We start from the raw sequence: 20,716 nt of genomic DNA, 5'->3' as shown, positions 1-20,716 counted from the left end.
CTTCTTTGTATTAATGTTTAATGCTGCTCTATGGATTACAATTTGTATCCTTAACTTATCACAATCTATTAGAGTTAATAAGGTACCTCTTGGGGCACCTGGGTGGCTCAGTTGGTTAAGCGGCCGACTTCGGCTCAGGTCATGATCTTGCAGTCCGTGAGTTCGAGCCCTGCATCAGGCTCTGTGCTGACAGCTCAGAGCCTGGGGCCTGCTTCGGATTCTGTGTCTCCCTCTCTCTCTGCCCCTCCCCTGCTCATGCTCTGTCTCTGTCTCAAAAAAGTAAATGAAAACATTAAAAAAAAAAAAAAAAGGTACCTCTTGATGTAACACATAAGTCTCTTACAACAATATAATTCCATTAATCCTAGCAGCCCAAGAGTCCATCCATAGATGAATGGATAAAGAAAACATGGGATGGATGGATATATATGTATATAAAGATAATGTGTGTATGTATATTATGGTACATTATATACATATATAATGGAATATCACTCAGCTATAAAAAGGAATGAGATCTTGCCATGCGTGACAATGTGGAAAGACCTAGAGTGTATTATGCTAAGTGAAATAAGTCAGACAAAGAACAACAAATACCAAATTATTTCATTTATATGTGGAATCTAAAAAACAAAGCAAATGAACAAACAAATTTTTTAAAAAGCAGAAAACAGACCCATAAATACAGAGAACAAGCTGATGGTTTCCAGAGGGGAGGAGGTGGGGAGATTGGGCAAACAGGTGAAGGGCAGAGGGAGACTCAGGCTTCCAGCTGTGGAATGAAGAAGTCATGGGGTTGAAAGGCACAGCCCAGGGGACACAGTCAATGGTATTGTAACAGTGTTGCATGGTGACAGATGGTAGCTACACTTGTGGAAAGCATAGCATAATGCATAGAGTTTTGGGATAACTGTGTTGTGCTAATGTAACATGCCTGTCAACTATACTGCTATTAAAAAAGAAGTGAGAGCAAACAAAAAAAAGAAAAAAAAAAAAGCCTATCCCTGTCCTTTGTGCTAATGTAGTCATATATTGTCAGCAACATACATTATGAATCCCACAGTAAAATGGTAATATCATTATCATCATGCTCCTTCTTAAGCAGTTAGATGTGTTTTAAAGAAATGGAAAGAAAGTAAAACAATAGACTTTTACCTAAATGTTTACCATTTCTGTTGTTCTTCATTTTCTCCTCTAGATCCAAGTTTAAATCCAGTCACTTCCTTTTGGCTTAAATAAATTCCATTAGCATTTATCATACTGAAAGTTGGATGGTGAAAAATTCTCTTAGCTTTTGTGTGCCCGAATATGTTTTTGTTTCACTCTCATTTTTGAAGGATATTTTCACTGGATTTAGAATTTGGAGTTGACAGGTTGTTTTTGTTTTTATTTTTCCTTTTAGTACTTTAATGATAGTGTTCAAGTGCTTTTTTTGGAATGCAGAAAGAGAGTAAGGCTGGAAGGCCAAAGAGAAGTTTGTTGTCATTAGTACTCATGAGCATTTAAGTGTCCCCTATATTTGTAAGGTCTTTTCAAAGGCTGGCTACTTTTAAGATTTTGGGGGGTATATTCGTTTTGGCAGCTTTTCTGTGATGTATCTAGGGATTTCTAGGATGTATCTGTGACACTGTCTTTGGATTCAGCCTGCTGGCCGTTTGCTGTGCTCCCTGAATATGTAAGTTGACATTCCTCATCACTCTGAGAGAATATTCAGCCACTATTTTTTAAAATATTTTTTCCTGATCCATTTTCTTTCTCTTCTTCCTCCTGGGCCCCAACTACATGCATGTTAGACCATCTGATTTTGTCCCACAGGTCACTAAGGATCTCTTCCTTAAAAATGTTTTTTTTTTTCTTTCTTCTTCTTCATTCTCTGGATAAGGTAGTTTCTATTCATCTGTCTTTAAGTGATTAACTTTTCTTCCATGGTCTCCAATTTGCTATTATACACACCCGTGAGATTTTCATTTTGAACACTATACTTTACAGCTTCAGAATTTCCTTTTGTTTCAAGGTTTTCATTCGTCGGCTGAGTTCCCTATTGGTTCCCTGATTATAACTGTCTCTTCTTCACAGCCTTCATACCCCCAAAATATGACCTCCACGACGTCTCCACCGAAGGCCCGTAGTGCTTGGGACGGAACCACCTCCCAGCTCAGCACCGCCTCCGGTATTCGCATTTTCTCAGTGCCACGGCAGCAGGCACACATCTGGGCCCCGTGGGGGTCTCATCTTGTAGATGTTCTCTGAAGCCCTTGGCCGAGGACCTGTGGAAAGTCCTCTTAACAGATCTCTGCCCTTCCTGCCCCCCACAGGACCATCTCCTCTGATACCCTGCCTTATAAATTCCAGCCGCCTTAGCTGCCCTGAGCCCTGCTGTCTGCCTTCTCAGCTCAGCTTGACTTCACCTCCCCCCGCCGCAGCTGGCATCTCCCCACAGGCAGAAGAGCAGGGGCAAGAGGGGGTGGTTGTGGGCTTGGATCTACAGTTCCCTTCTCAAGAAGACAAACCTTCCCTGCATGTTGTCCCATTACTCAAGCATGCATTCATGTTTTCTCCAGTTAAAAAAAATTTTTTTTCTAACGTTTATTTATTTTTGAGAGCGAGAGACAGAGCCTGAGCAGGGGAAGGGCAGAGAGAGAGGGAGACACAGAATTCAAAGCAGACTCCAGGCTCTGAGCTGTCAGCACAGAGCCCAACGCAGGGCTTGAACCCTTGAGCCGTGAGATCATGACCTGAGCTGAAGTCAGATGCTCAACCGACTGAGCCAGCCAGGGGCCCCTGTTTTCTCCAGTTTTATAGCTGTTTCCAGAAAGAGTAACTAGTACCAGACTGGAAGCCCATGGCTGGAAGTGGAAGTTTCAGTTCTTATTACTATTAGTGGATCAAGTGACCCTGGAGAGGTGGAAGGCCTGTGGCTCTTGGTTTTACACACACTCAATTTAGCTGCCCTAAAGTGAGATGTGGCTAAAACCGTGATTCTGAAGTCAGAGACACTCATCCAATCCTACTGTCTACCTTGGGAGACAATAACCTCCCTGTTAAGTTACCTCCCTTTCCTCTATTTTCCTCATCTTTCAAGTGAGGTACTTCAAAAATAGTATTTACATAATAATTAGATAGGTTAATCCTTTTTAAAATTTTTTTTATTTTTTATTTTTTTACATTTTATTTATTTTTGAGAAACAGAGTGAAACAAAGCGTGAGCAGGGGAGGGGCAGAGAGGGAAGGAGACACAGAATCTGAAGCAGGCTCCAGGCTCTGAGCAAGCAGTCAGCACAGAGCCTGACGCGGGGCTTGAACCCACAAACTGTGAGATCATGACCTGAGCCGAAGTTGGACGCTCAACCAAATGAGCCACCCAGGCGCCCCAGGTTAATCCTTTTTTAAGTATTTATTTTTGAGAGAGAGAGAGAGAGAGAGAGAGAGAGAGAGAACGTGAGGGGGGAGGGGCAGAGAGAGAAGGGGACAGAGGGTCTATTGCCCAATGTGATGGTGTCAGGAGATGGGGGTTTTGGAAGGTGATTAGGTCATGAGGGTGGAGCTGGTCGTGGTGAGATTAATGCCCTTAAAACAAAAGACATGAGAGAGACCTCTCCTCTCCCACCCTCTCTCTCCTCTAACCCCCCTTCCTCAACCTTGCTCACCATGTGAGGACACAGAAAGAAAATGGCCACCTGCAAGCCAGAGCAGAGTTCTCCAGGACCAGCACCTTGACCTTGGACTTCCCAGCCTCCAGAACTATGAGAGACAAATTTCTGTTGTTTAGGCCACCCGATCTGTGGAGTTTTGTTATAGCAGCCAGAGCTGACTATAAGGCATGTGGACAGCATATTCTCTGTCCAGTGATAGTTTGGGTCATGTGACTTGCTTTGGCCAGTGGAATACGAATAGAAATGAGAGAATGCAGTTCTGAGTGTGGGCTTTAAAAGCCACTGCATATTTTCATCAGCTGTTTTGAGATTCTTCCCTTTACCATGACAACAACATGCCCTAGATAGGGGCTAATATTTCAGTCTCGGTCCCAGAATGATAAAGCATGTGGATGAGACTTGAACTCTACCCAAGGTTTGGGGCAGGCAATAACATGGGACCCTCAGCCAGGAGCCAAGATTATACATAGTTGACCTATGAGTTAAAAATCACTGATATTTTGGGGATGTTTGTTACAGCAGCTAAAGCTGACTAATATAGGTGATAGAGATGGGGGTTTCCCATCGGTGACAGAGTCCCCATATCTCCCCTAGTTTAAAAAAACTTGGAAGAATAAGGAATAGAGGTTTGAGGCTAGTCCAGGTCTGAGTTTTAGACAGGCTTACTAACCTCTCTGAGTCTCAGGTTCTTAATATATAAATGGACTCTCCAGGTTGGTATAACAATTAAATAAGATAAATTGTGTAAAACCCAAAGCTGCACTGAGGACATGATGTAAAGGGCAGTGATAAATACTTGAGGAATGAATGAATGGATGGATGAATGAATGAGTCCTTCCAAATCTGAGTTCTCATTCATTGGAGCACTTGCAAGCCTGTATGGCCTCCTGTACCTTTCTTCTTCATCACTGCTGGTTCCTTCTTCAGCTGCTAACTTGTCCTGGTACTCTTCTCCTTTGGGTGGGGTCTGAGGTTTATTCAGCTTCGAGCATGGATCCTAAGGCAAAAACAGTTGCAAGATGAGACTAAGTACACTTCCCTGATTCAGCCTGTGGCTTATCAAACCAGAGAGTGGAGGAGAAAGGGCCCCCAGCGATCCACGATCGGTGCACAGCCTGGTTTGATTCAGTGCCCAGCACAGTGCCTGGTTTAGCAGCAGCCCTTGTCCCCTTGTCCTGTCTTTGAGCTGACCAAGCATTTCACATAGCTGATGAAACTGAAGCTCAGAGACAATCAGTAACCTGTCCAGGGTCCCACCATCAGTGAGTGGCAGAAATGGGACATACAATCAGGCGGTCTGACCCTGGGGCTGCTGTGGGGATCAGAGAACACTGCCAGCAAAGCTTACTGATCAGTGTGAACAACTGCTATTATCATGATACCTGTTTTAAGGTGGCAGCCTGTGACATCTCATTACATAGGATCGGAGAACATGGGACTCTCTGAATGACCGTACGTGTTGAGACACAAGGTGTGGTAGGAGGAGAATGTGGAAACCAGGAATGATCACTGAGGCCTCAGACTTTTCTGTGAATCTAATTTGTTCGTGTTAGCATTCTCCCCTTTCCAAAGAGATAAAAGGTGAAAAAGACTTTTTTATTTTGATTTTTCTATTTGTCATAGTAACCAGTGTCTATGGAACACACTATTATAAGACAAGCTAGGAACAGATTTCTTTATGGGCAAATCTCATTAAATAATGATAAATTGTAACCTGGGGTTCCGCTAACTACTTGTATGGCCTTGAGCCAGCCTCCTTCTCCCTTTTCTGGACAAAAGCTTCATCAGCTGTGAAACAAACAGGTTGCTTACATCTGTGGTTTTCAGCTTGTGCTCCAGAGACCCTGGGACATGTCCCTGGGACCCTCAGGGTTTGCAAGGGGCAGAACAGAGGCTGGAGGATGGGGCCTGGGGCTCCCATTCCCTCTCAACCTGACATGAAATTGCTTTGGTTGTATTTCCAGGTACTGCAATGTCTATCAAAGGTCGCTAATGTCAGGGCGCCTGGTTGGCTCAGTCGGTTAAGTGTTCGACTTTGGCTCAAGTCACGATCTCAAGGCCCGTGGGTTCAAGCCCCGCGTCAGGCTCTGTGCTGACAGCTTGGAGCTTGGAGCCTGGAGCCTGCTTCGGATTCTGTGTCTCCCTCTCTCTCCACCCCTCCCCCACTCATGCTCTGTCTCTCTTTCTCTCTCAAAAATAAATAAACATTAAAAAAGTGTTTAAAAGTCACCAATGTCAAGGCCAATGATGACCTCTGTGCTGCCAAACTCAATGGCCACGCCTTGGGCCATTTCCAGTCCCTGCAGAACTGGAAATATCTGGTCACTCCCTTCTGCATGCGGCCCTCTGTCCTCCTCCCTTGCCAGCTGCTCCTTCTTAGTCTCTTCTGCTCAAGCCACCTGTTCTTCTGCTCCACACCTTAGTCCTTGGACTTCTCTCTCTCACTCCCCAGAATCTCATCTAGTTCCAAGAATACTGATGACAAAGAAATTTAATCTATTTCCAAGCTTTCCCCTGAAGTCTGGACTTGGATATCCAATTGTCCTCCAAATATCTCTTGGATGCTTATCTCCAAGAGATATCCTAGATATCTCTCGGATGCTTAACAAGCTTCTCAAACTGCAACATGTCCCAATCTGAACTCTTGGTCTCATCCTCCCTAAACAACAAGCATGCACTTGCCTCAGGGCATTTGCACAGACTGTTCCACCACCCACAATGCTCTTTCCTAAGATATTGGCATGCCTTGCTCCTTCACTTCACTCATCACAACAGAGAGACTTTCCCTGGTTTAAATTCTGGGCTCTGGTACCAGATACCTATGTTTAAATCCCAGTTCTCTGTATTACTAATGATAGTAATACTATCTAATATCTAATACTAAATAGAAAAACTATTTAGGTTGTCATGAGGATTAAATAAACCAATAAATGTAAAGTCCTTGAAATAGAATGAATACTCAAATTAATATTTCCCAAGATTATTGTTCTCTGATCACCTTCTCTAAAATACCACCCCCTCTCCCTTTCTGTCTCCCACCTTGCTCTATAACTTCCTCAAAGTGCAAATCATGGCCTCATGTTAATTACTTGTCTACTTTTTTCTTCGGTTTCCCTTTCTGGAAGGTAAGCTCCAGGGCGGCAGGGACTCTGCTCTGTTCACGCTCCTTTCCTTGGTTCCTGGAACAGTGTGTGGCACATGGAAAACATTCAGTACACACTATATGAATAAACCGAAACAAATCACGGGCCACTAGAGGATAGCAGGAAGGCCATTTTCTTCCACACCTGCCCCACACTCCCACTACATCCCATGGCCCAGAGTTCGGGTGTTTTCCAGTGCTACTCAGGGGCCCTTTGTGCCTTTATGATTCTTAAGTTCCAAGTTCTGTTTGAATCATTTGTGTTTCCTCTAAACATAGCAGATACCATGCGATCCTGGACCCTTCATTTCCAGAGAATCAGGGTGGAAGTGGCCCTCAGGGAACCCCTGCCCATCTCTACCTGGGTGGGCGTGTTCAGGGGTGCCCAGAGGTGGTGGCCCATTGGAGAGTAAGAGTTCCCTCTGCCTCCCACACCCAAACTTTCAAAACCCTGTCTGGGTCCTTAGCTAAGCCAAAACTACCTTTTCCAGGTTTTCCTTCCCTGCATAATTCTGGGCCATGTGACTTTGCTTAAGACCTGGAATACGGGCTTGAAGGAGCAGCCTGCTTCTTTTCATGCTTGGATGCTTGATGTAGGTGCACATTGTCGCTGATCTGCTGGCTCGGCTGGTTGGCCTGGGCTGCTTGGGGCTCTCGGCTCCTCTACCTCTCACCAGACCGTCCATAGGCTTCTCACACCCTGGGCCCAGGGCATGTTTAGCCCTATGATGAAGGATGCCGGATTCTCCTACAGGTCACCAAAATCATCAGAGCTGGAGGCTCATCAGCCTCAGAAACTGATACCATTTCAGCTCAGCCTCCTGGGCTGTATTCGTCCTTGGTCTTCCCCATTCCACATCTGTCCTTCTGTCCTTCTGACTGCCCGCCCTGCTGTAGGCCCTCTTTAAGCCCAACACCGGGCGCAGATGCAACAGTGGAATATAGAATGTCTCCCACAGTCATGCCACGTTGTTTCCTAAAATGAATCCCATATTTTCTATCACTTCTAGTACCCTGTTTCTTTAATCTCTAGTTCATGCTTATCCTTCCAAAGCCCCACTCAACAGCCACTTCCTCCATGAAGCCTTCACAATCTCTTTTGCTGCAATTATACCCTCTGCTCTTGAAGTTCCCATAAAAATTTTTTTCTTTTTTGCTACTGTAAATTGCTCACAAATATTTATGGGTCATTTACTAGGTGACGAACACTATTCCAGAGACACGGCAATAAATAAAACAGAAAATAGTTTTTCTGCTTTGCGTTAGTTATAGGAGTGTTCTCTGTCTCCCATCCTAGAAGGTAAAAGTAATCCCATATACAGTTTTTAAAATGTTATAAATCCCACAGCCAATAACTGAGAACATTCTGCATGGCCATTTTCCTTTGCCTGAATCTTTTTTCTTTATTGTGTGTAACGGGATACTAAATTCCAGCTGGCTGACATGCCATTAGTTGCAGGGCCCAGTGAGTTTGGTTCCTGGCTGTGCACTTTCAAAAATGTTGTCATTGACCAGCTTACAACCTCCATGTGGACTGTAAGCTAAAAGACCCACCTTCGCCTCCCGCTATGAGGTATCTGGGGCATTAGAAGGATCTTGGATATCTAATTCCTACAAAGGCCAGGAGCTAATATCACAGTCTAAGCAAAACAGCTTTTTGAGACACCTGTTATAAATACATGTTCGATATAATCCAAGGAAAATTACGCAGTAAATGTGGAATAGCAACAATAAATCAGAATAATATAATACTACAATATAAGTACATAAATAATGATAAAGTTAATTAGTCCAAGTTTCTAAAGGAAAACTGAAGGTTATCAGGAAATGTTGATAAATAGAAAGCACAAAATAAATTGACAGAAATAATCTTAATGGTATCAGTAAGCATGATAAACATGAACTGGCTAAATTCAACATGGTATCTATCCTGGTAAAAAGAATTGTTCACTAAAACTCTCTAATAATGAACCTGTAGGCATCTAACAATCAAACCTGAAAACATAAGGCAAAATGTTCAGAACTGTATGGAGAAATGGGCAAATTTGTAACTGTAATGGGAGAATCTAATAACCACCTCTCAGAAACTGATATATTAAGTAGACAAAATGAACTAGGATATAGAATATTTGAACAACAAAGTTAGTAACCCAAACATAATAGCTAAAAAAGAAATACTAATCAGTGCTAACATTTACATGGTGCTACATGCTGCCAGGCCCTCAACTATAAGATGGGCAGTATCATCCCATTTTAAAGGTGATGAAACTGAGGCAAGAAAGAATACATAAGTTCCCTAAGATCATACAGTGAACATAGCATAGAGCTACAATTCAAACATATAGTCAACGCCTGAACAACACAGATTTGAACTGTGAGGGTCCACTTATCCGTGGATTTTTTTTTTCAGCACAATCTAGTACAGTATTATAAATGTATTTTCTCTTCCTTATGATTTTCTTAATAACGTTTTCTTTCCTGTAGCTTATTTTAAAATATGTGTTAATCAACTGTTTATGATATTGGTAAAGCTTCTTGGTAAATAGTAGGTCATTGATAGTTACATTTTGGGGGAACTTAAAAGTTACACGTGGATTTTTGACCATGTGGGGCAGTTGACATCTCTAACCCCTACACTGTCCACGGGTCAACTGTATACTTAAGTTACTAAAATGAGAATATAGGTTTTTTTCTATCACATTGGTTACTTTTATTTTTTTTTTAATTTTTTTTCAACGTTTTTTTTTATTTATTTTTGGGACAGAGAGAGACAGAGCATGAACGGGGGAGGGGCAGAGAGAGAGGGAGACACAGAATCGGAAACAGGCTCCAGGCTCCGAGCCATCAGCCCAGAGCCTGACGCGGAGCTCGAACTCACGGACCGCGAGATCGTGACCCGGCTGAAGTCGGACGCTTAACCGACTGCGCCACCCAGGCGCCCCCACATTGGTTACTTTTAAAAATGACCCCACAGCAGTCTACAGGGAAATCTCACCATGGTTCCGAGTGTTGACGTTCTACAAACCACGTGATCTGATAACAACGCAATAAAATTAGAAAGCAACAAGAAAGTAAGTTTTAAAAAGTAAACTGTGGGATACAGCTAAAGACATACATTTTTACAGGGAAATTTACAGCCTTAAATGTATTTGTTAGAAAACATTCAAGAGGTTAGAAAAAGAATAACATAATAAACCCCATGTCAGTAGAAGGAAAGAGATATGAAAGACAAAATTAACGACATAGAAAAGAAGAGATCCAGCCAACACATCTGAAAGGTGACTTTTTGAAAAGACACATGAAGCCTGATCAAGGGAAAAAGAAGAAACTTAAAGCAATATGAATAATGAACAAATATCTCACGAAAGTTATTATAGAGATGAAAAAGAATTTCAAATGTACTGAGCCATTGTGAAGATCATGAAAGGGAATGTGCAGGATGTAATTTCTGGGCCACCTTATCAACAACTGATATATTTAAAGGCATCCTGGGCAGGAGTCCAGAAACAGGGGAGAATGGAAAACGCTATAAAGAGCTGATGATGCACCCAGATGACAGCAACGGTTCCCAGCTGCATCACATTTTTCTATTTCCATACATTAACTGATGGATGCCTATGGCTCTGTAAGGTGGGCAGGAAAGACACTGCCATCCTTACATTACAGATGGGGATGTGAGGTCAGAGAAGTAGTCCAGCTACTTGCCTCAGGTCACATAGCCTGGAGGGTGGCATGAGGACTGTACTCCTGGATTGTCCCACTCCCTGCCATGATTCCATGTGATCACCATGTTGGGAAGATTGCCAGGTGCCAGCACTGGGACTTAACTGGGTATGAGTTCAAACCACATTGTACAAATGTGATATGAGAACTGTCTGTGAAACAGATGCTCAAAATCAACCTGACAGATGAAAGCTGTTTTCCTAATCAACAGGGAGGTGAACTCAGTAATCGTTTCTGTCTATTCGCTTTTTTTCCATCCCCTAGGGCCAGAGACAGGGACATCCTTCCTAAAGAGGAAGGTGAATCCTCCTCTTCCTCCACATGTAATTGGAGAAGGACCCCAGTGTTCTTCTAAATCATCCTCCAGCCAAGGCAAATTTTGTATGGGGTTCCTAATCCAACCTTTAACTATCAGGACCCAAAATGGTACCCTTAATTCCCTTCATTCAGTTGTCATGTCATGTATCAATTTGTGTATGAGATGGTGCTAAACATCTGCCACAGGCAGATACATTAAGTACTGGAAAGGGTAAAGATTAAGAACACATAGTTCTTGATTTCAGCAAACTTTTGGTGTAGCGGGGTGTGGGGAGGTGGGGTGTGGACCAATAGACCATATAAATGTCAAAAATATTTCCCCCCTCTCTCCCCCTATCTGTGCGCCTGGCATTTGAAGTCAAAGTACATCATTCAAAAGGCACTAGGGTGCCATTGGAATATTTCACAAATGGATATGACCATGGACATCACCAGTTGGCTGAATGAATGCTTTCAAGCCCACCACCACTCATGTCAATGGTGTGTTCTTCTCTGACCTTCAAATAGAGCAGACTCTCCAGCTGCCCGTTTCCTGGTTATCTGCCTAGGGTCTCAGTGAGTTCCTCCCAGGAAGGACTCTGAGCCACTCCTGGTGTATTCTAAGTTATCCAACCCTAATTCACACTCCTGGTTTCCCCATCAGGCTCCAGTTCAGTCCAGCACTCTCTATCCAGAGCCAAAGTGGCCTGGGCATAAGGTATGCACAGAAAAATAAATAGTTCTGCTTCTTCTGCAACCACCCATCATAAAAGTCTCCTCCCAACTCCTCCCAAGCAAATAGCTGGTTATTTTAAACTTGTGTTCACATTAGGTCTTCATCTTTCATCTTCCAGGCAGCTAACCTCTTCTGGATTGTTTCTATTTTAAAGGAACACCCACGCCCAGGAAATCTCCTGGCAGGGAATATTCAAAGTCATCCTCAAGTTCAGTTGACAATCTTTCAAAAGTAGCATTATGTACATCTTAAAATAGAACACCTAATGCAATGGGGTTTTGCTGAAATGATTACAGGGGACTGTAATAGATACTATAAAGTCACCTTACATTTATAGAATCTTGAACAGTTTTGAAAAGCGCCTTCATACACATTCTTCTGTTCATTACCAAAAGTCCCTGGGGTGTGGAGCCAAGCAGGGATTATAGCCACCATTTTACTAATGAGAAGCAGTATGGAATGATATCATGGGCCCTGATGCTACTCTTTGGGCCTCAGTTTCCCTACCTGCAGAATGAACATAATAATGACACTTGTCTTTTAGGGTTGTTGTGTGACCGTGTAAAGCACTAAGTTCTTGGCACATAGTCAGGGCCTTATCAGATTAATAAGGAAATTGATCTCAGGTTTGTGGATTTGCCTGAGGTCCCCAAGTAGGTCTAGGGTACAGCTGGGGTGGAATCTATGTCCTAATCTCAGACAGGAGCTGTTGCCCTCCCTATGCTGTCTTCCCAGGATCAGCAGATCTCAGTCTGATTCTCGGCCAGGAATCTCTCCACAGAGTGACTCTTCAGGGCAGCCTGCCTGTTCCATGTCAGATAGAACCAGACCCCTCTACTCACATCACACAGAGACACTGCAGTTGTTCAAGGGCTTACTGATTATTTGTCTGCCCGCCCTCAGGACAGCTGACACCCTTGGATTCATATGATCCAGTTATGGTACTTGGTGACAGCTACCCGGCAAAGTGCACAGGGCCTCCTGTGACCAGGGGACACTTCTCAAGCCTGGGAAAGTGTTGGAGTACCCCTCATCTCCCTTCCTAACAGTCTTGGCGATTTCGACTTGGGACCTTTCACTGTGGTCCTTCCCTTTGCCGATGAAGTCATCTTCAACTTTCAGTGTCCAGGCAGATGGCAGCAGATGTCACTCCTCTGTGGAACCTTCCTGGACTCCCCTTGGCAGCAACCTGCCTCTCCCATATTGGCTGCAAAGAATCTTCCTGCCATTATTACAGTATTTCTCACACCGGGTTATTATTTAAATAAAAATTTATTTCCCCCACTTGCAATGGAACTCTCTGAGGACCAACTCTCTGAGGATCTCATTTACCCCAGCATCCAGCCCCCCTGCCCTGCACAGACACTACACAGAAATATTTGTTGAGGCAAAAAAGGCTTGAATAATAATTACCACAAATGACTCTCCTTTCTCTTCTGGAGAGGTATAGGCACAAGAATATGAAAAGTTCTCCCTTATCTTCCCTAGTTCACTGTGACCCAGGCAACAGAGGAGTCTTCCAGAAAAAAAAGAAAGTTTTCCTTCAGAATTAGCAAGACTGACATGGCTTTCTGAAACCCAGAGAATAAAACTATGAATCTAAGAGAATCAAAGAGACTTGACATGAGAGACAAGGACAAAAGTTTCAGCAGAGTCCCAGCTAACTGTCCCAAGGACAGAGTCACACCCAGGCTTGGCAACCCTCCCTCTGCATGTTCTGGGAGTGGAAACAGCTCGATTCTCAATTGGCGTTATTATTTATATCTTCTTGACTCTCTGCACTGCTTTGGCAGAAGAGTCAATGGCCTAAACTAAAACTCCTGAATATTTTTTTTAAGTTTATTTATTTATTTTGAGAGAGAACACATTCAAGTAGGGAAGGGGCAGAGAGAGAGAGAGAGAGAGAGGGAGAGGGAGGGAGAGAGAATATCAAGGAGGCTCCGCACCACCAGTGCAGAGTCCAATGCGCAGCTCGAACTCATGAACTACAAGACCATGACCTGAGCTGAATTCTCAGATGCTTAACCTACTGAGCCAGCCAGACACCCCAGAATTCCTGAGTCTTTTTTTTTTTTTTAACATTTTATTTTTTTGAGACAGAGAGAGCATGAATGGGGCAGGGGCAGAGAGAGAGGGAGACACAGAATCGGAAGCAGGCTCCAGGCTCTGAGCCATCAGCCCAGAGCCCGACGCGGGGCTCGAACTCACGGATCGCGAGATCGTGACCTGATCTGAAGTCGGACGCTTAACCGACTGAGCCACCCAGGCGCCCCAGAATGCCTGAGTCTTGAACAAACTTAAATTTTATAGCCCCCAGTTCAGCAAGAATATCTTTGGGGAAGTGGCGTGCTGTCCCTGTTTCCACCTCTGGATGAGCAGCCAGATGGTTCAATCCCCTCTGAGCCTTCTCTTCAAGACTCTGCCCCTTGGGGGTTCCTGTGTAGTGAAAGCTATCACTGCACAGCAGAGGGCCACTAACATATTCTCTGCACCAGCCTCAGAGAATCTCTAGGACTTTGTCTCTCTAGAGCCTGAGCAAAGCTTCGACTCCCTTGGCTGGCATATAGTTGGCTTGTCAAAAATATTTTAACTAAATTCTAAATTTTCTCTTACTGGTCATGTTCAGAAAGTTTTGTAATGTGCTGTGTTGGCCAAGTTGTGGGGAAACAGGCACTCACATGAGCTGCCATTGGGAGTGTGCCATGGGACATCATCAATGGAAGGCAATGTGGCATAACTATCAAAGTTAAAAAATCACATGCCACTGGAGCCAGAAAGTTCTGCAATCATGAGTTGGCACCTACTGAGCATTTCCACATGCTGGGTACTTTCTGACACTGTACATATATTAATTCATTTAGTTCTCACAAAAGCCCTCTGAGATAGATGGTATCATTGCCCCATTTTACAGATGAAGAAGCTTAAGCAAAGAGACTAAATCATTTGTCTGAGATTCTCTAGCCAGTAAGAGCCCAAGCATCTGGTTCAGGGGTGAGCTTTCCTAACCACTATACTACACTATATCCCACTACAGAGCTATCCAGTGAAGTAGTCCCTGTAAGGGAAAAACCAGCCAAAATATCTATCATAAGTGAAAGGTTAAATATATTACGGTTTTTCTTTTTTAAAAAATGAGGTTGATATGGAGGTTTACTGCCGTGTTACAATCTCCTTAAATTTTCTCTATGAAATTTTAAGGTACAAAAAGTAGAGCACAAGGCAGTATGCTATCATTTGTAGAAAAAATAATATATTCATAATTATGCTTGCATATGCACAGTATAGCTCTGAGCAGATAGACAAGCAGATAGACAAGATAGGGAACTGGGGGAGGAGGGATCCTTTTCATAGTATGCCTTTATATACCTTTTAAATTCTGTGCCACAAACATGGATTGATTATTTGAAAAGAAAACAAGTTAAAAGAACAAACTCTACCTGTAAAGTATATAATAGTTGCTTAATAGAAAACATAGTTTAATTTAATTTAAATTAAATTTAAATAGAAGTTTAATTCTATTTCTAAATGTCCACATAGTCTTAACACTGTTGATTTATGAATCTTTCTCTCCTCTAGCATCTAGCTCAGAGGCTGATACCTCCTAGCTATTCCACAAATGACTGGGGAATGAATGAATAATGTGCATGCAGAGTTGAACCAAATGGAACTGGTATTCTTCAAGGTTCCATGGGCAATTCTACGTAGGAGAGATACATACCACTCTCTAGAAACTGGGTTCATAAGGGACAATGTTCTAGACCAAGGAGGGTGGTAGGAGAGCCAAGTTTCATGGTGAACCAATTCATGGTTGTCAACATGCACTTGGATTTTGAACTTCTTCAGGGCTCTTAGCTACATCAGTGGTTCTCAACTGGGGGCAATTTTGTCCCTAAGAAACTCTTGATGACATCTGGAGACATTTTTGGCTGAGACATTTTTATTGGGGAGATGCTATTGGCACTTGGTGGGTAGTGACTGGGGATCAGGCAGAGAAACCCTGAGCTGCCATACCAGCTCTGGCCCTTATTCATCAGTCCTGGAACATACCTAGAATTTCTATGTTTGTGTATTGTCCCCTGAAAATGCAGCCAATGCACAATATTCCTGAGCTTATCAACCTTATTTTCACTGGAATCTCCTCACTCAGGATCCCAGCCAACTCCATCTGATCTCCCTGCCACAGTCAGTGTGAGGAGCTGAGAAATATTCAAATATTTGAGGAAGAGTCTTTCTGAGAAACTGCACAGTGTGCTGGCGGGAAGTTCAGCTGTCCCTGGGGCTAGCAGTTCTTCCAACAGAAGGCTCGCTCGTGAGGCTGGTTCTTGAGAAACTGCGGGAGAATGAAAATATCTGCCTACTTCTCAGGAAGACATCATCAGAAAGGATGGGTAGCCCCAGATCAGGAAGGACCAGCCCTACGGATGAAGGTGCCTTCAGCTTTCTCCTACAGGCTTATGTGGGAGCAATGAGGGCTGCTCAAGGATTCCCCCCAGTCTCTGGGTGTCAGGAAAGGAAACACAGGGAATCCTTGCCGCTCTTCTCAACCCCAAGACAGAGTTGAGGTCAGTTTTATCTGGGAGGCGTCTGGGCATGTGTTGATACTTTCACAAGAAGAGTAGAGGATCAGAACCCTAGACAAGTAGTTCTGTTCTGTCCTGGCTGCTTGGATGCCTCTGACCATGGGCAAGTCACCCAACTGCTCTGTCATTCAGTTTCTTCCTCTGTAAAATGAGTACATTACAGGGTTGTTGTAAAACTCCAATGAAGTCATAGATGGGGACCGTGCTCTAGAACTGACCAGGTCCCATACAAATGTTGTTATTCAAGTCCTTATCCACCAGATTTTAGGCTCATTTTTACCCTGATGAATACATGGTTAAGTATGAGCAATCCCAGTGGGGCAAGCCAGGGGACTGTTGGCAGGATCAGGGCTCAAGCTCTGGAAGTCTGAGGTCGAGGAAGAGAAACTGCCTGTTTCTGTAGACACTCAGGCACACGGATGTGATGAATAAGAGATGGGTGAGGGTGAAACAATGAGATTCAGACCCACATGCGTTTTCCCACATGGAGTATGAAGCAGACTGAAAATTTAGGGCAGTAATAAGTAAAATTTTACAGTGGTGGGCTTTTCATGGCTCCAGATGTGAAGGTTAATAATAGGAAAGCTGAAGCAAGAGGATCATCCAAGCCAGGGCGCTCAAACACTAACTTCACAGGAATTATCTGTTTTTGACATCATGCAACAAATGTTAAATGAGTGCCTGTGGTTTGCATTAAATTGTGCCCCCAGGGAGATATATTGAAGCCCTAGCCCCAAGTACCTACTAAGGTGACCTTATTTGGAAATAAGATTTTGTGGATGTAGTTAGTTAAAATGAGGTCAAACTGCATTAGGGTGGGCCCTAAACCCAACAACCGGTGTCCTTAGAAGAAGGTCCTTAGAAGAAGGTCTTCCATAGTGAAGAGCCAGACGCATAGACACACGTGATGACAGAGGCAGAGCTTGGAGTGATGCATCTGCAAACCACAAGTGCCACAGGTTGCCAGCAGCCATCAGAAGCTGGTACAGAGGCATGCAGGAGATTCTCCCTCAGAGCCTCAGGAAGGAACCAACCCTACTGACACCTTGATTTGGGATGTTTCCCCTCCAAAACTGTGAGACAACACATTTCTGTGGCTTAAGCCACCAAGTGTGTGGTAATTCATCATGGTGTCCCTAGGAAAATAAAATAGCTTATCGTGAGCTGACAGAGGACAAACAGGAACCAGCTTCCGCCCTGGGGCAGAGTCCCTGAAAGGGCAGCATCGTGGGGAAGAGCTAGTATGAGAGTAACTGATACCACAGAGGTGGAGGGGGGTGGCCAGACAGCATTATTACTATGCTTCCTGCTGGGCGGAACAGGAGGCCAGCTCTTGGTGAGTGCCCTTCTATCTGCCAGGCAAGCTGCTCTCGGAGAGGGAGAGAAGGTTTCATCTGACAAGCCTTGTTCTTTTTCAAACCACATGCATAATTACTTGGAACTCTATTTTCTTCACGGTTTGTGCAAATGGATTTTGTGGTGATTTTTTATTTTCCAGGCATTTTGGCAGCTCTGAGGGGGGAAATAAAAGAACCTCTTAATGCCAGCATGTGTCACTGGGGACGATGAAGTGCTGAAAGAAGAGAAATATCCTTAATTAAAGCAGAAAAAACAGAGGTTACCTGGGTCTCTAAAATACTACAGCGCTGGCTGTCCAATTCCTGGGGCCTTTCTTTGCCTCTTCGGGGATGTACCTTATTCTGTTGGATAAATTCTTCCAGTCTTAAAACCTAAAATGGAAGAAAAGAAACGCTTGGTAATGGAAACAAAGTCCCATCTCCTGATGGGGTCATTAATCTGGGAAACCATTCTCCTGGGTCAATCAGTTCTGGGGACAGTGCTCCATTAGACGAATTCCAAATGTGCTTCTGGAAAGGGCATTTCTAATTGGCAAGTTGCTTCGTCTTCCTGGAATAGATGAGCCTATACTTCCTTTTAAATTATTTATATAAATACACCTATACTAGAGCTGCAGGGTGGTTTTCACTGGCTTTCATACCATTCCTGGAAGGTCACTCTATTTCTTTTTTTAAAAAGTTAGTTGGTAAAGAAAAGGAACAGTATTTAAGAATTATACCAATAAGGGGTGCCTGGGAGGCTCAGTTGGTTAAGCGGCCAACTCTTGAATTCGGCTCAGGTCACCTTACTGTTCGTGAGATCAATCCCCATGTCGGGCTCTGTGCTGACAGCACAGAGCCTGCTTGGGATTCTCTCTTTCCTCTCTCCCCGTCCCCTGCTCTTTCTCTCAAAACAAATATTAAAAAAAAAGAATTATACCAATAAAATGAAACAGTGGCTAGAAGGTGCTATTAAATTGTAGAGCCTTAATTATGATGATTATTATTAACCAATTAAGTGTAGAGTCTCAATTAAACAGACTGGCTTCTCTGCTCTAGACTTTGGGAAGAACAAGGCCTAGAACCATACAGGAAACTCAGATGTTGCTAACAAATCTTTGTAGGAAAGCTAGTGCTCCTCAGGCATCATGCCAGGTATGAGGAGATAAGGGAGAGGGACAGAGTGAGAGCAAGATGGTAAGAGAATAAAATATAGCCCATGCTTTCTAGGAGTTGTCATCTTATGGAGGAGGCAGATACACGTTTATAATCACAGCAACATTCAGAAGACAAACTAATAATAGTACCTTTGATGCTGAGTTTGCTCTGTGCCAGGAACAGACCTAAGCATTTGACAGTATAAACTCCTCTAACCCTCACAACAATTACTGTGAGACACATACTACTGCAGAGAATTTACAGCAATAAACTCTGCCGAGGGGAGTCCAGGGCAGCTTTATGGGCACTGAAGGATGAATAGGAGTCCATCCGTGGCCGGGGTGAGGAAGGACATTCCAGGTGGTAGGAATAGTAGGTACAATGGCAGAGGGAAGGTAGGATGTGTGTGAGAATTGGAGGAAAGTTCCATGTCAGGGGCTCAGCATGAAGGAATGGATGGGAGAAAACAGAGTCCTGGGGGGTAGTGGTGGAGAGTTAGGTTAGGCCCAAATTATGAAAAACATGGCGATTAAAAGATTTGGGAGAAGGAGGAGTGGGGCCTTGAGCATATCTGGGGTTTAGAATGCTAGTTCTGGAATTAGCCAGCCTAGGGAGAAGGTAGAGGCAGGGAGATACAGGCCAAGACTTTCAAGGCTCCAGGCAACATCACAGAAGAAGAAGAAGATTATGCAACTACTTACACTACATCTTGCTAAGGCTTATGAAATACTCAAATGAGTTCTATGCACTTGTTCACACAATGTCTATAAGAGGTAAAGAAAAACAGAGCCTAGGTGAGCCATCCTGGGGGGCGGATAAAGACAGGGGAGGGGGACTGAGAGCCTTCAGTGGTAGGACACACAGGACTTGACAGCTGAGTGGACGTGAGGGTGGGCAGGGCAGGGACTGTAGGTGAGGACCGAGGAGCAGGAGAGGAGGAGGTCAGGGCTGACGCTTTCATTTCTCGCTTTGGTAAGCGGGTGAATAGATGATGTCGCCGCCAAGGCTGTGGAAGGAATGGAGGGTGACGGGCAGGCACTTTGTCAAGGTCAGCCTCTGGGTCACACCAGCCATCTGCAGATACTCATGTCCTGAGTGATCCTGGGGCATCAGAGACACGGCATACTGTGCTGCACATAGTGTTAGCATAACGGTTAAGAGTGGGGTCTTCAGAGCCTCATAACCTGGGTTGGAATCTGAGACCCACTACTCATTACCTGTGTGACTTTGAGGAAGTGACTTACCATCTCTGTGCCTCAGTTAACTCATCCGTAAACCACAGATCACAACAGCATCCACTGTGTGGCATTTGTGAGGACTAAAAGTTGATATATGGAAACTGCTCAGGTAGTACCTGAACTAAACGAAGCACTTGACGAAACTCACTCTTGTCATTTTTTGAGGGGTTCTGAGGGGCATTCGGGGAAATCATCAGGTGGTGACCCCAGGGTCCCATGTCAGAAGGATAACTGGGCTGAAGCCTCCCTAAGTTCTGCAGCACAGAGTAGTCCAGATCCGGTGCACAGATCAGCAGTATAACTCAGAAGGGAGGGAGAGAGGAGTGAGGGCGAAACGGGCATCTTTGCTGTGCAGCCACCTGGGGCTGAGGTGGAACCAAAGCCTCCGGAACAGAGACTTCCCACCAGGACCTCTCCTCCAGAGCCCCTTATCAGGGGCTCTGATATCAAGAGTTGATATCTGATATCAACTCTTATCAAGTTCAAGGCTTGGCACGTTCACCTTTTAGAAAAATGATAACTTGTGGCATAGAAAAACCGAATGTGTTTTTCTCCCTTCATCACTCAGCTGAAGGGAGAACACATCACAGACACCGCTGCAGGCCCCTGAGCTTCTCCCTGATCCACCACCCCCTCTCCCTTCTAGAAATAACCACCAGTTCAGGTTTTCTTCTCTCACCATGCATGTCTCCAGACCGAACTCCATTAGAGGTATCCTTAAACAATCCAGACTATTTTGCACACGGCTTCTATATTCTCAAAACCCCCCCTAGGAGGTCGTAGTGCTCGATCAGGGCTGAGGAACCAATTTCGTGGGCTCCTGAGGGGATGGTGGACTCAGGGCTCATCTGG

General features: G+C 44.1%; 1 protein-coding gene across 1 annotated transcript in view; it reads right to left on the bottom strand.

The window, feature by feature from the left end:
- The window catches only part of FAM184B (family with sequence similarity 184 member B), a 151,549-nt gene that overhangs the window by 30,087 nt on the left and 100,746 nt on the right, over positions 1 to 20,716 (bottom strand). Inside the window, exons 7-8 of the mRNA XM_042984874.1 lie at positions 17,754 to 17,861; positions 4,547 to 4,650 (exon numbers count right to left, since the gene is read on the bottom strand). Of these exons, the coding sequence (XP_042840808.1) occupies positions 4,547 to 4,650; positions 17,754 to 17,861 (212 nt within the window). The remainder of the gene's footprint in view (positions 1 to 4,546; positions 4,651 to 17,753; positions 17,862 to 20,716) is intronic.

This window comes from Panthera tigris, chromosome B1 (genome assembly GCF_018350195.1).
Source record: "Panthera tigris isolate Pti1 chromosome B1, P.tigris_Pti1_mat1.1, whole genome shotgun sequence".
In the NCBI taxonomy this organism is placed as follows: Eukaryota; Metazoa; Chordata; class Mammalia; order Carnivora; family Felidae; genus Panthera; species Panthera tigris.
This window is presented reverse-complemented; position numbering and strand designations above follow the sequence as displayed.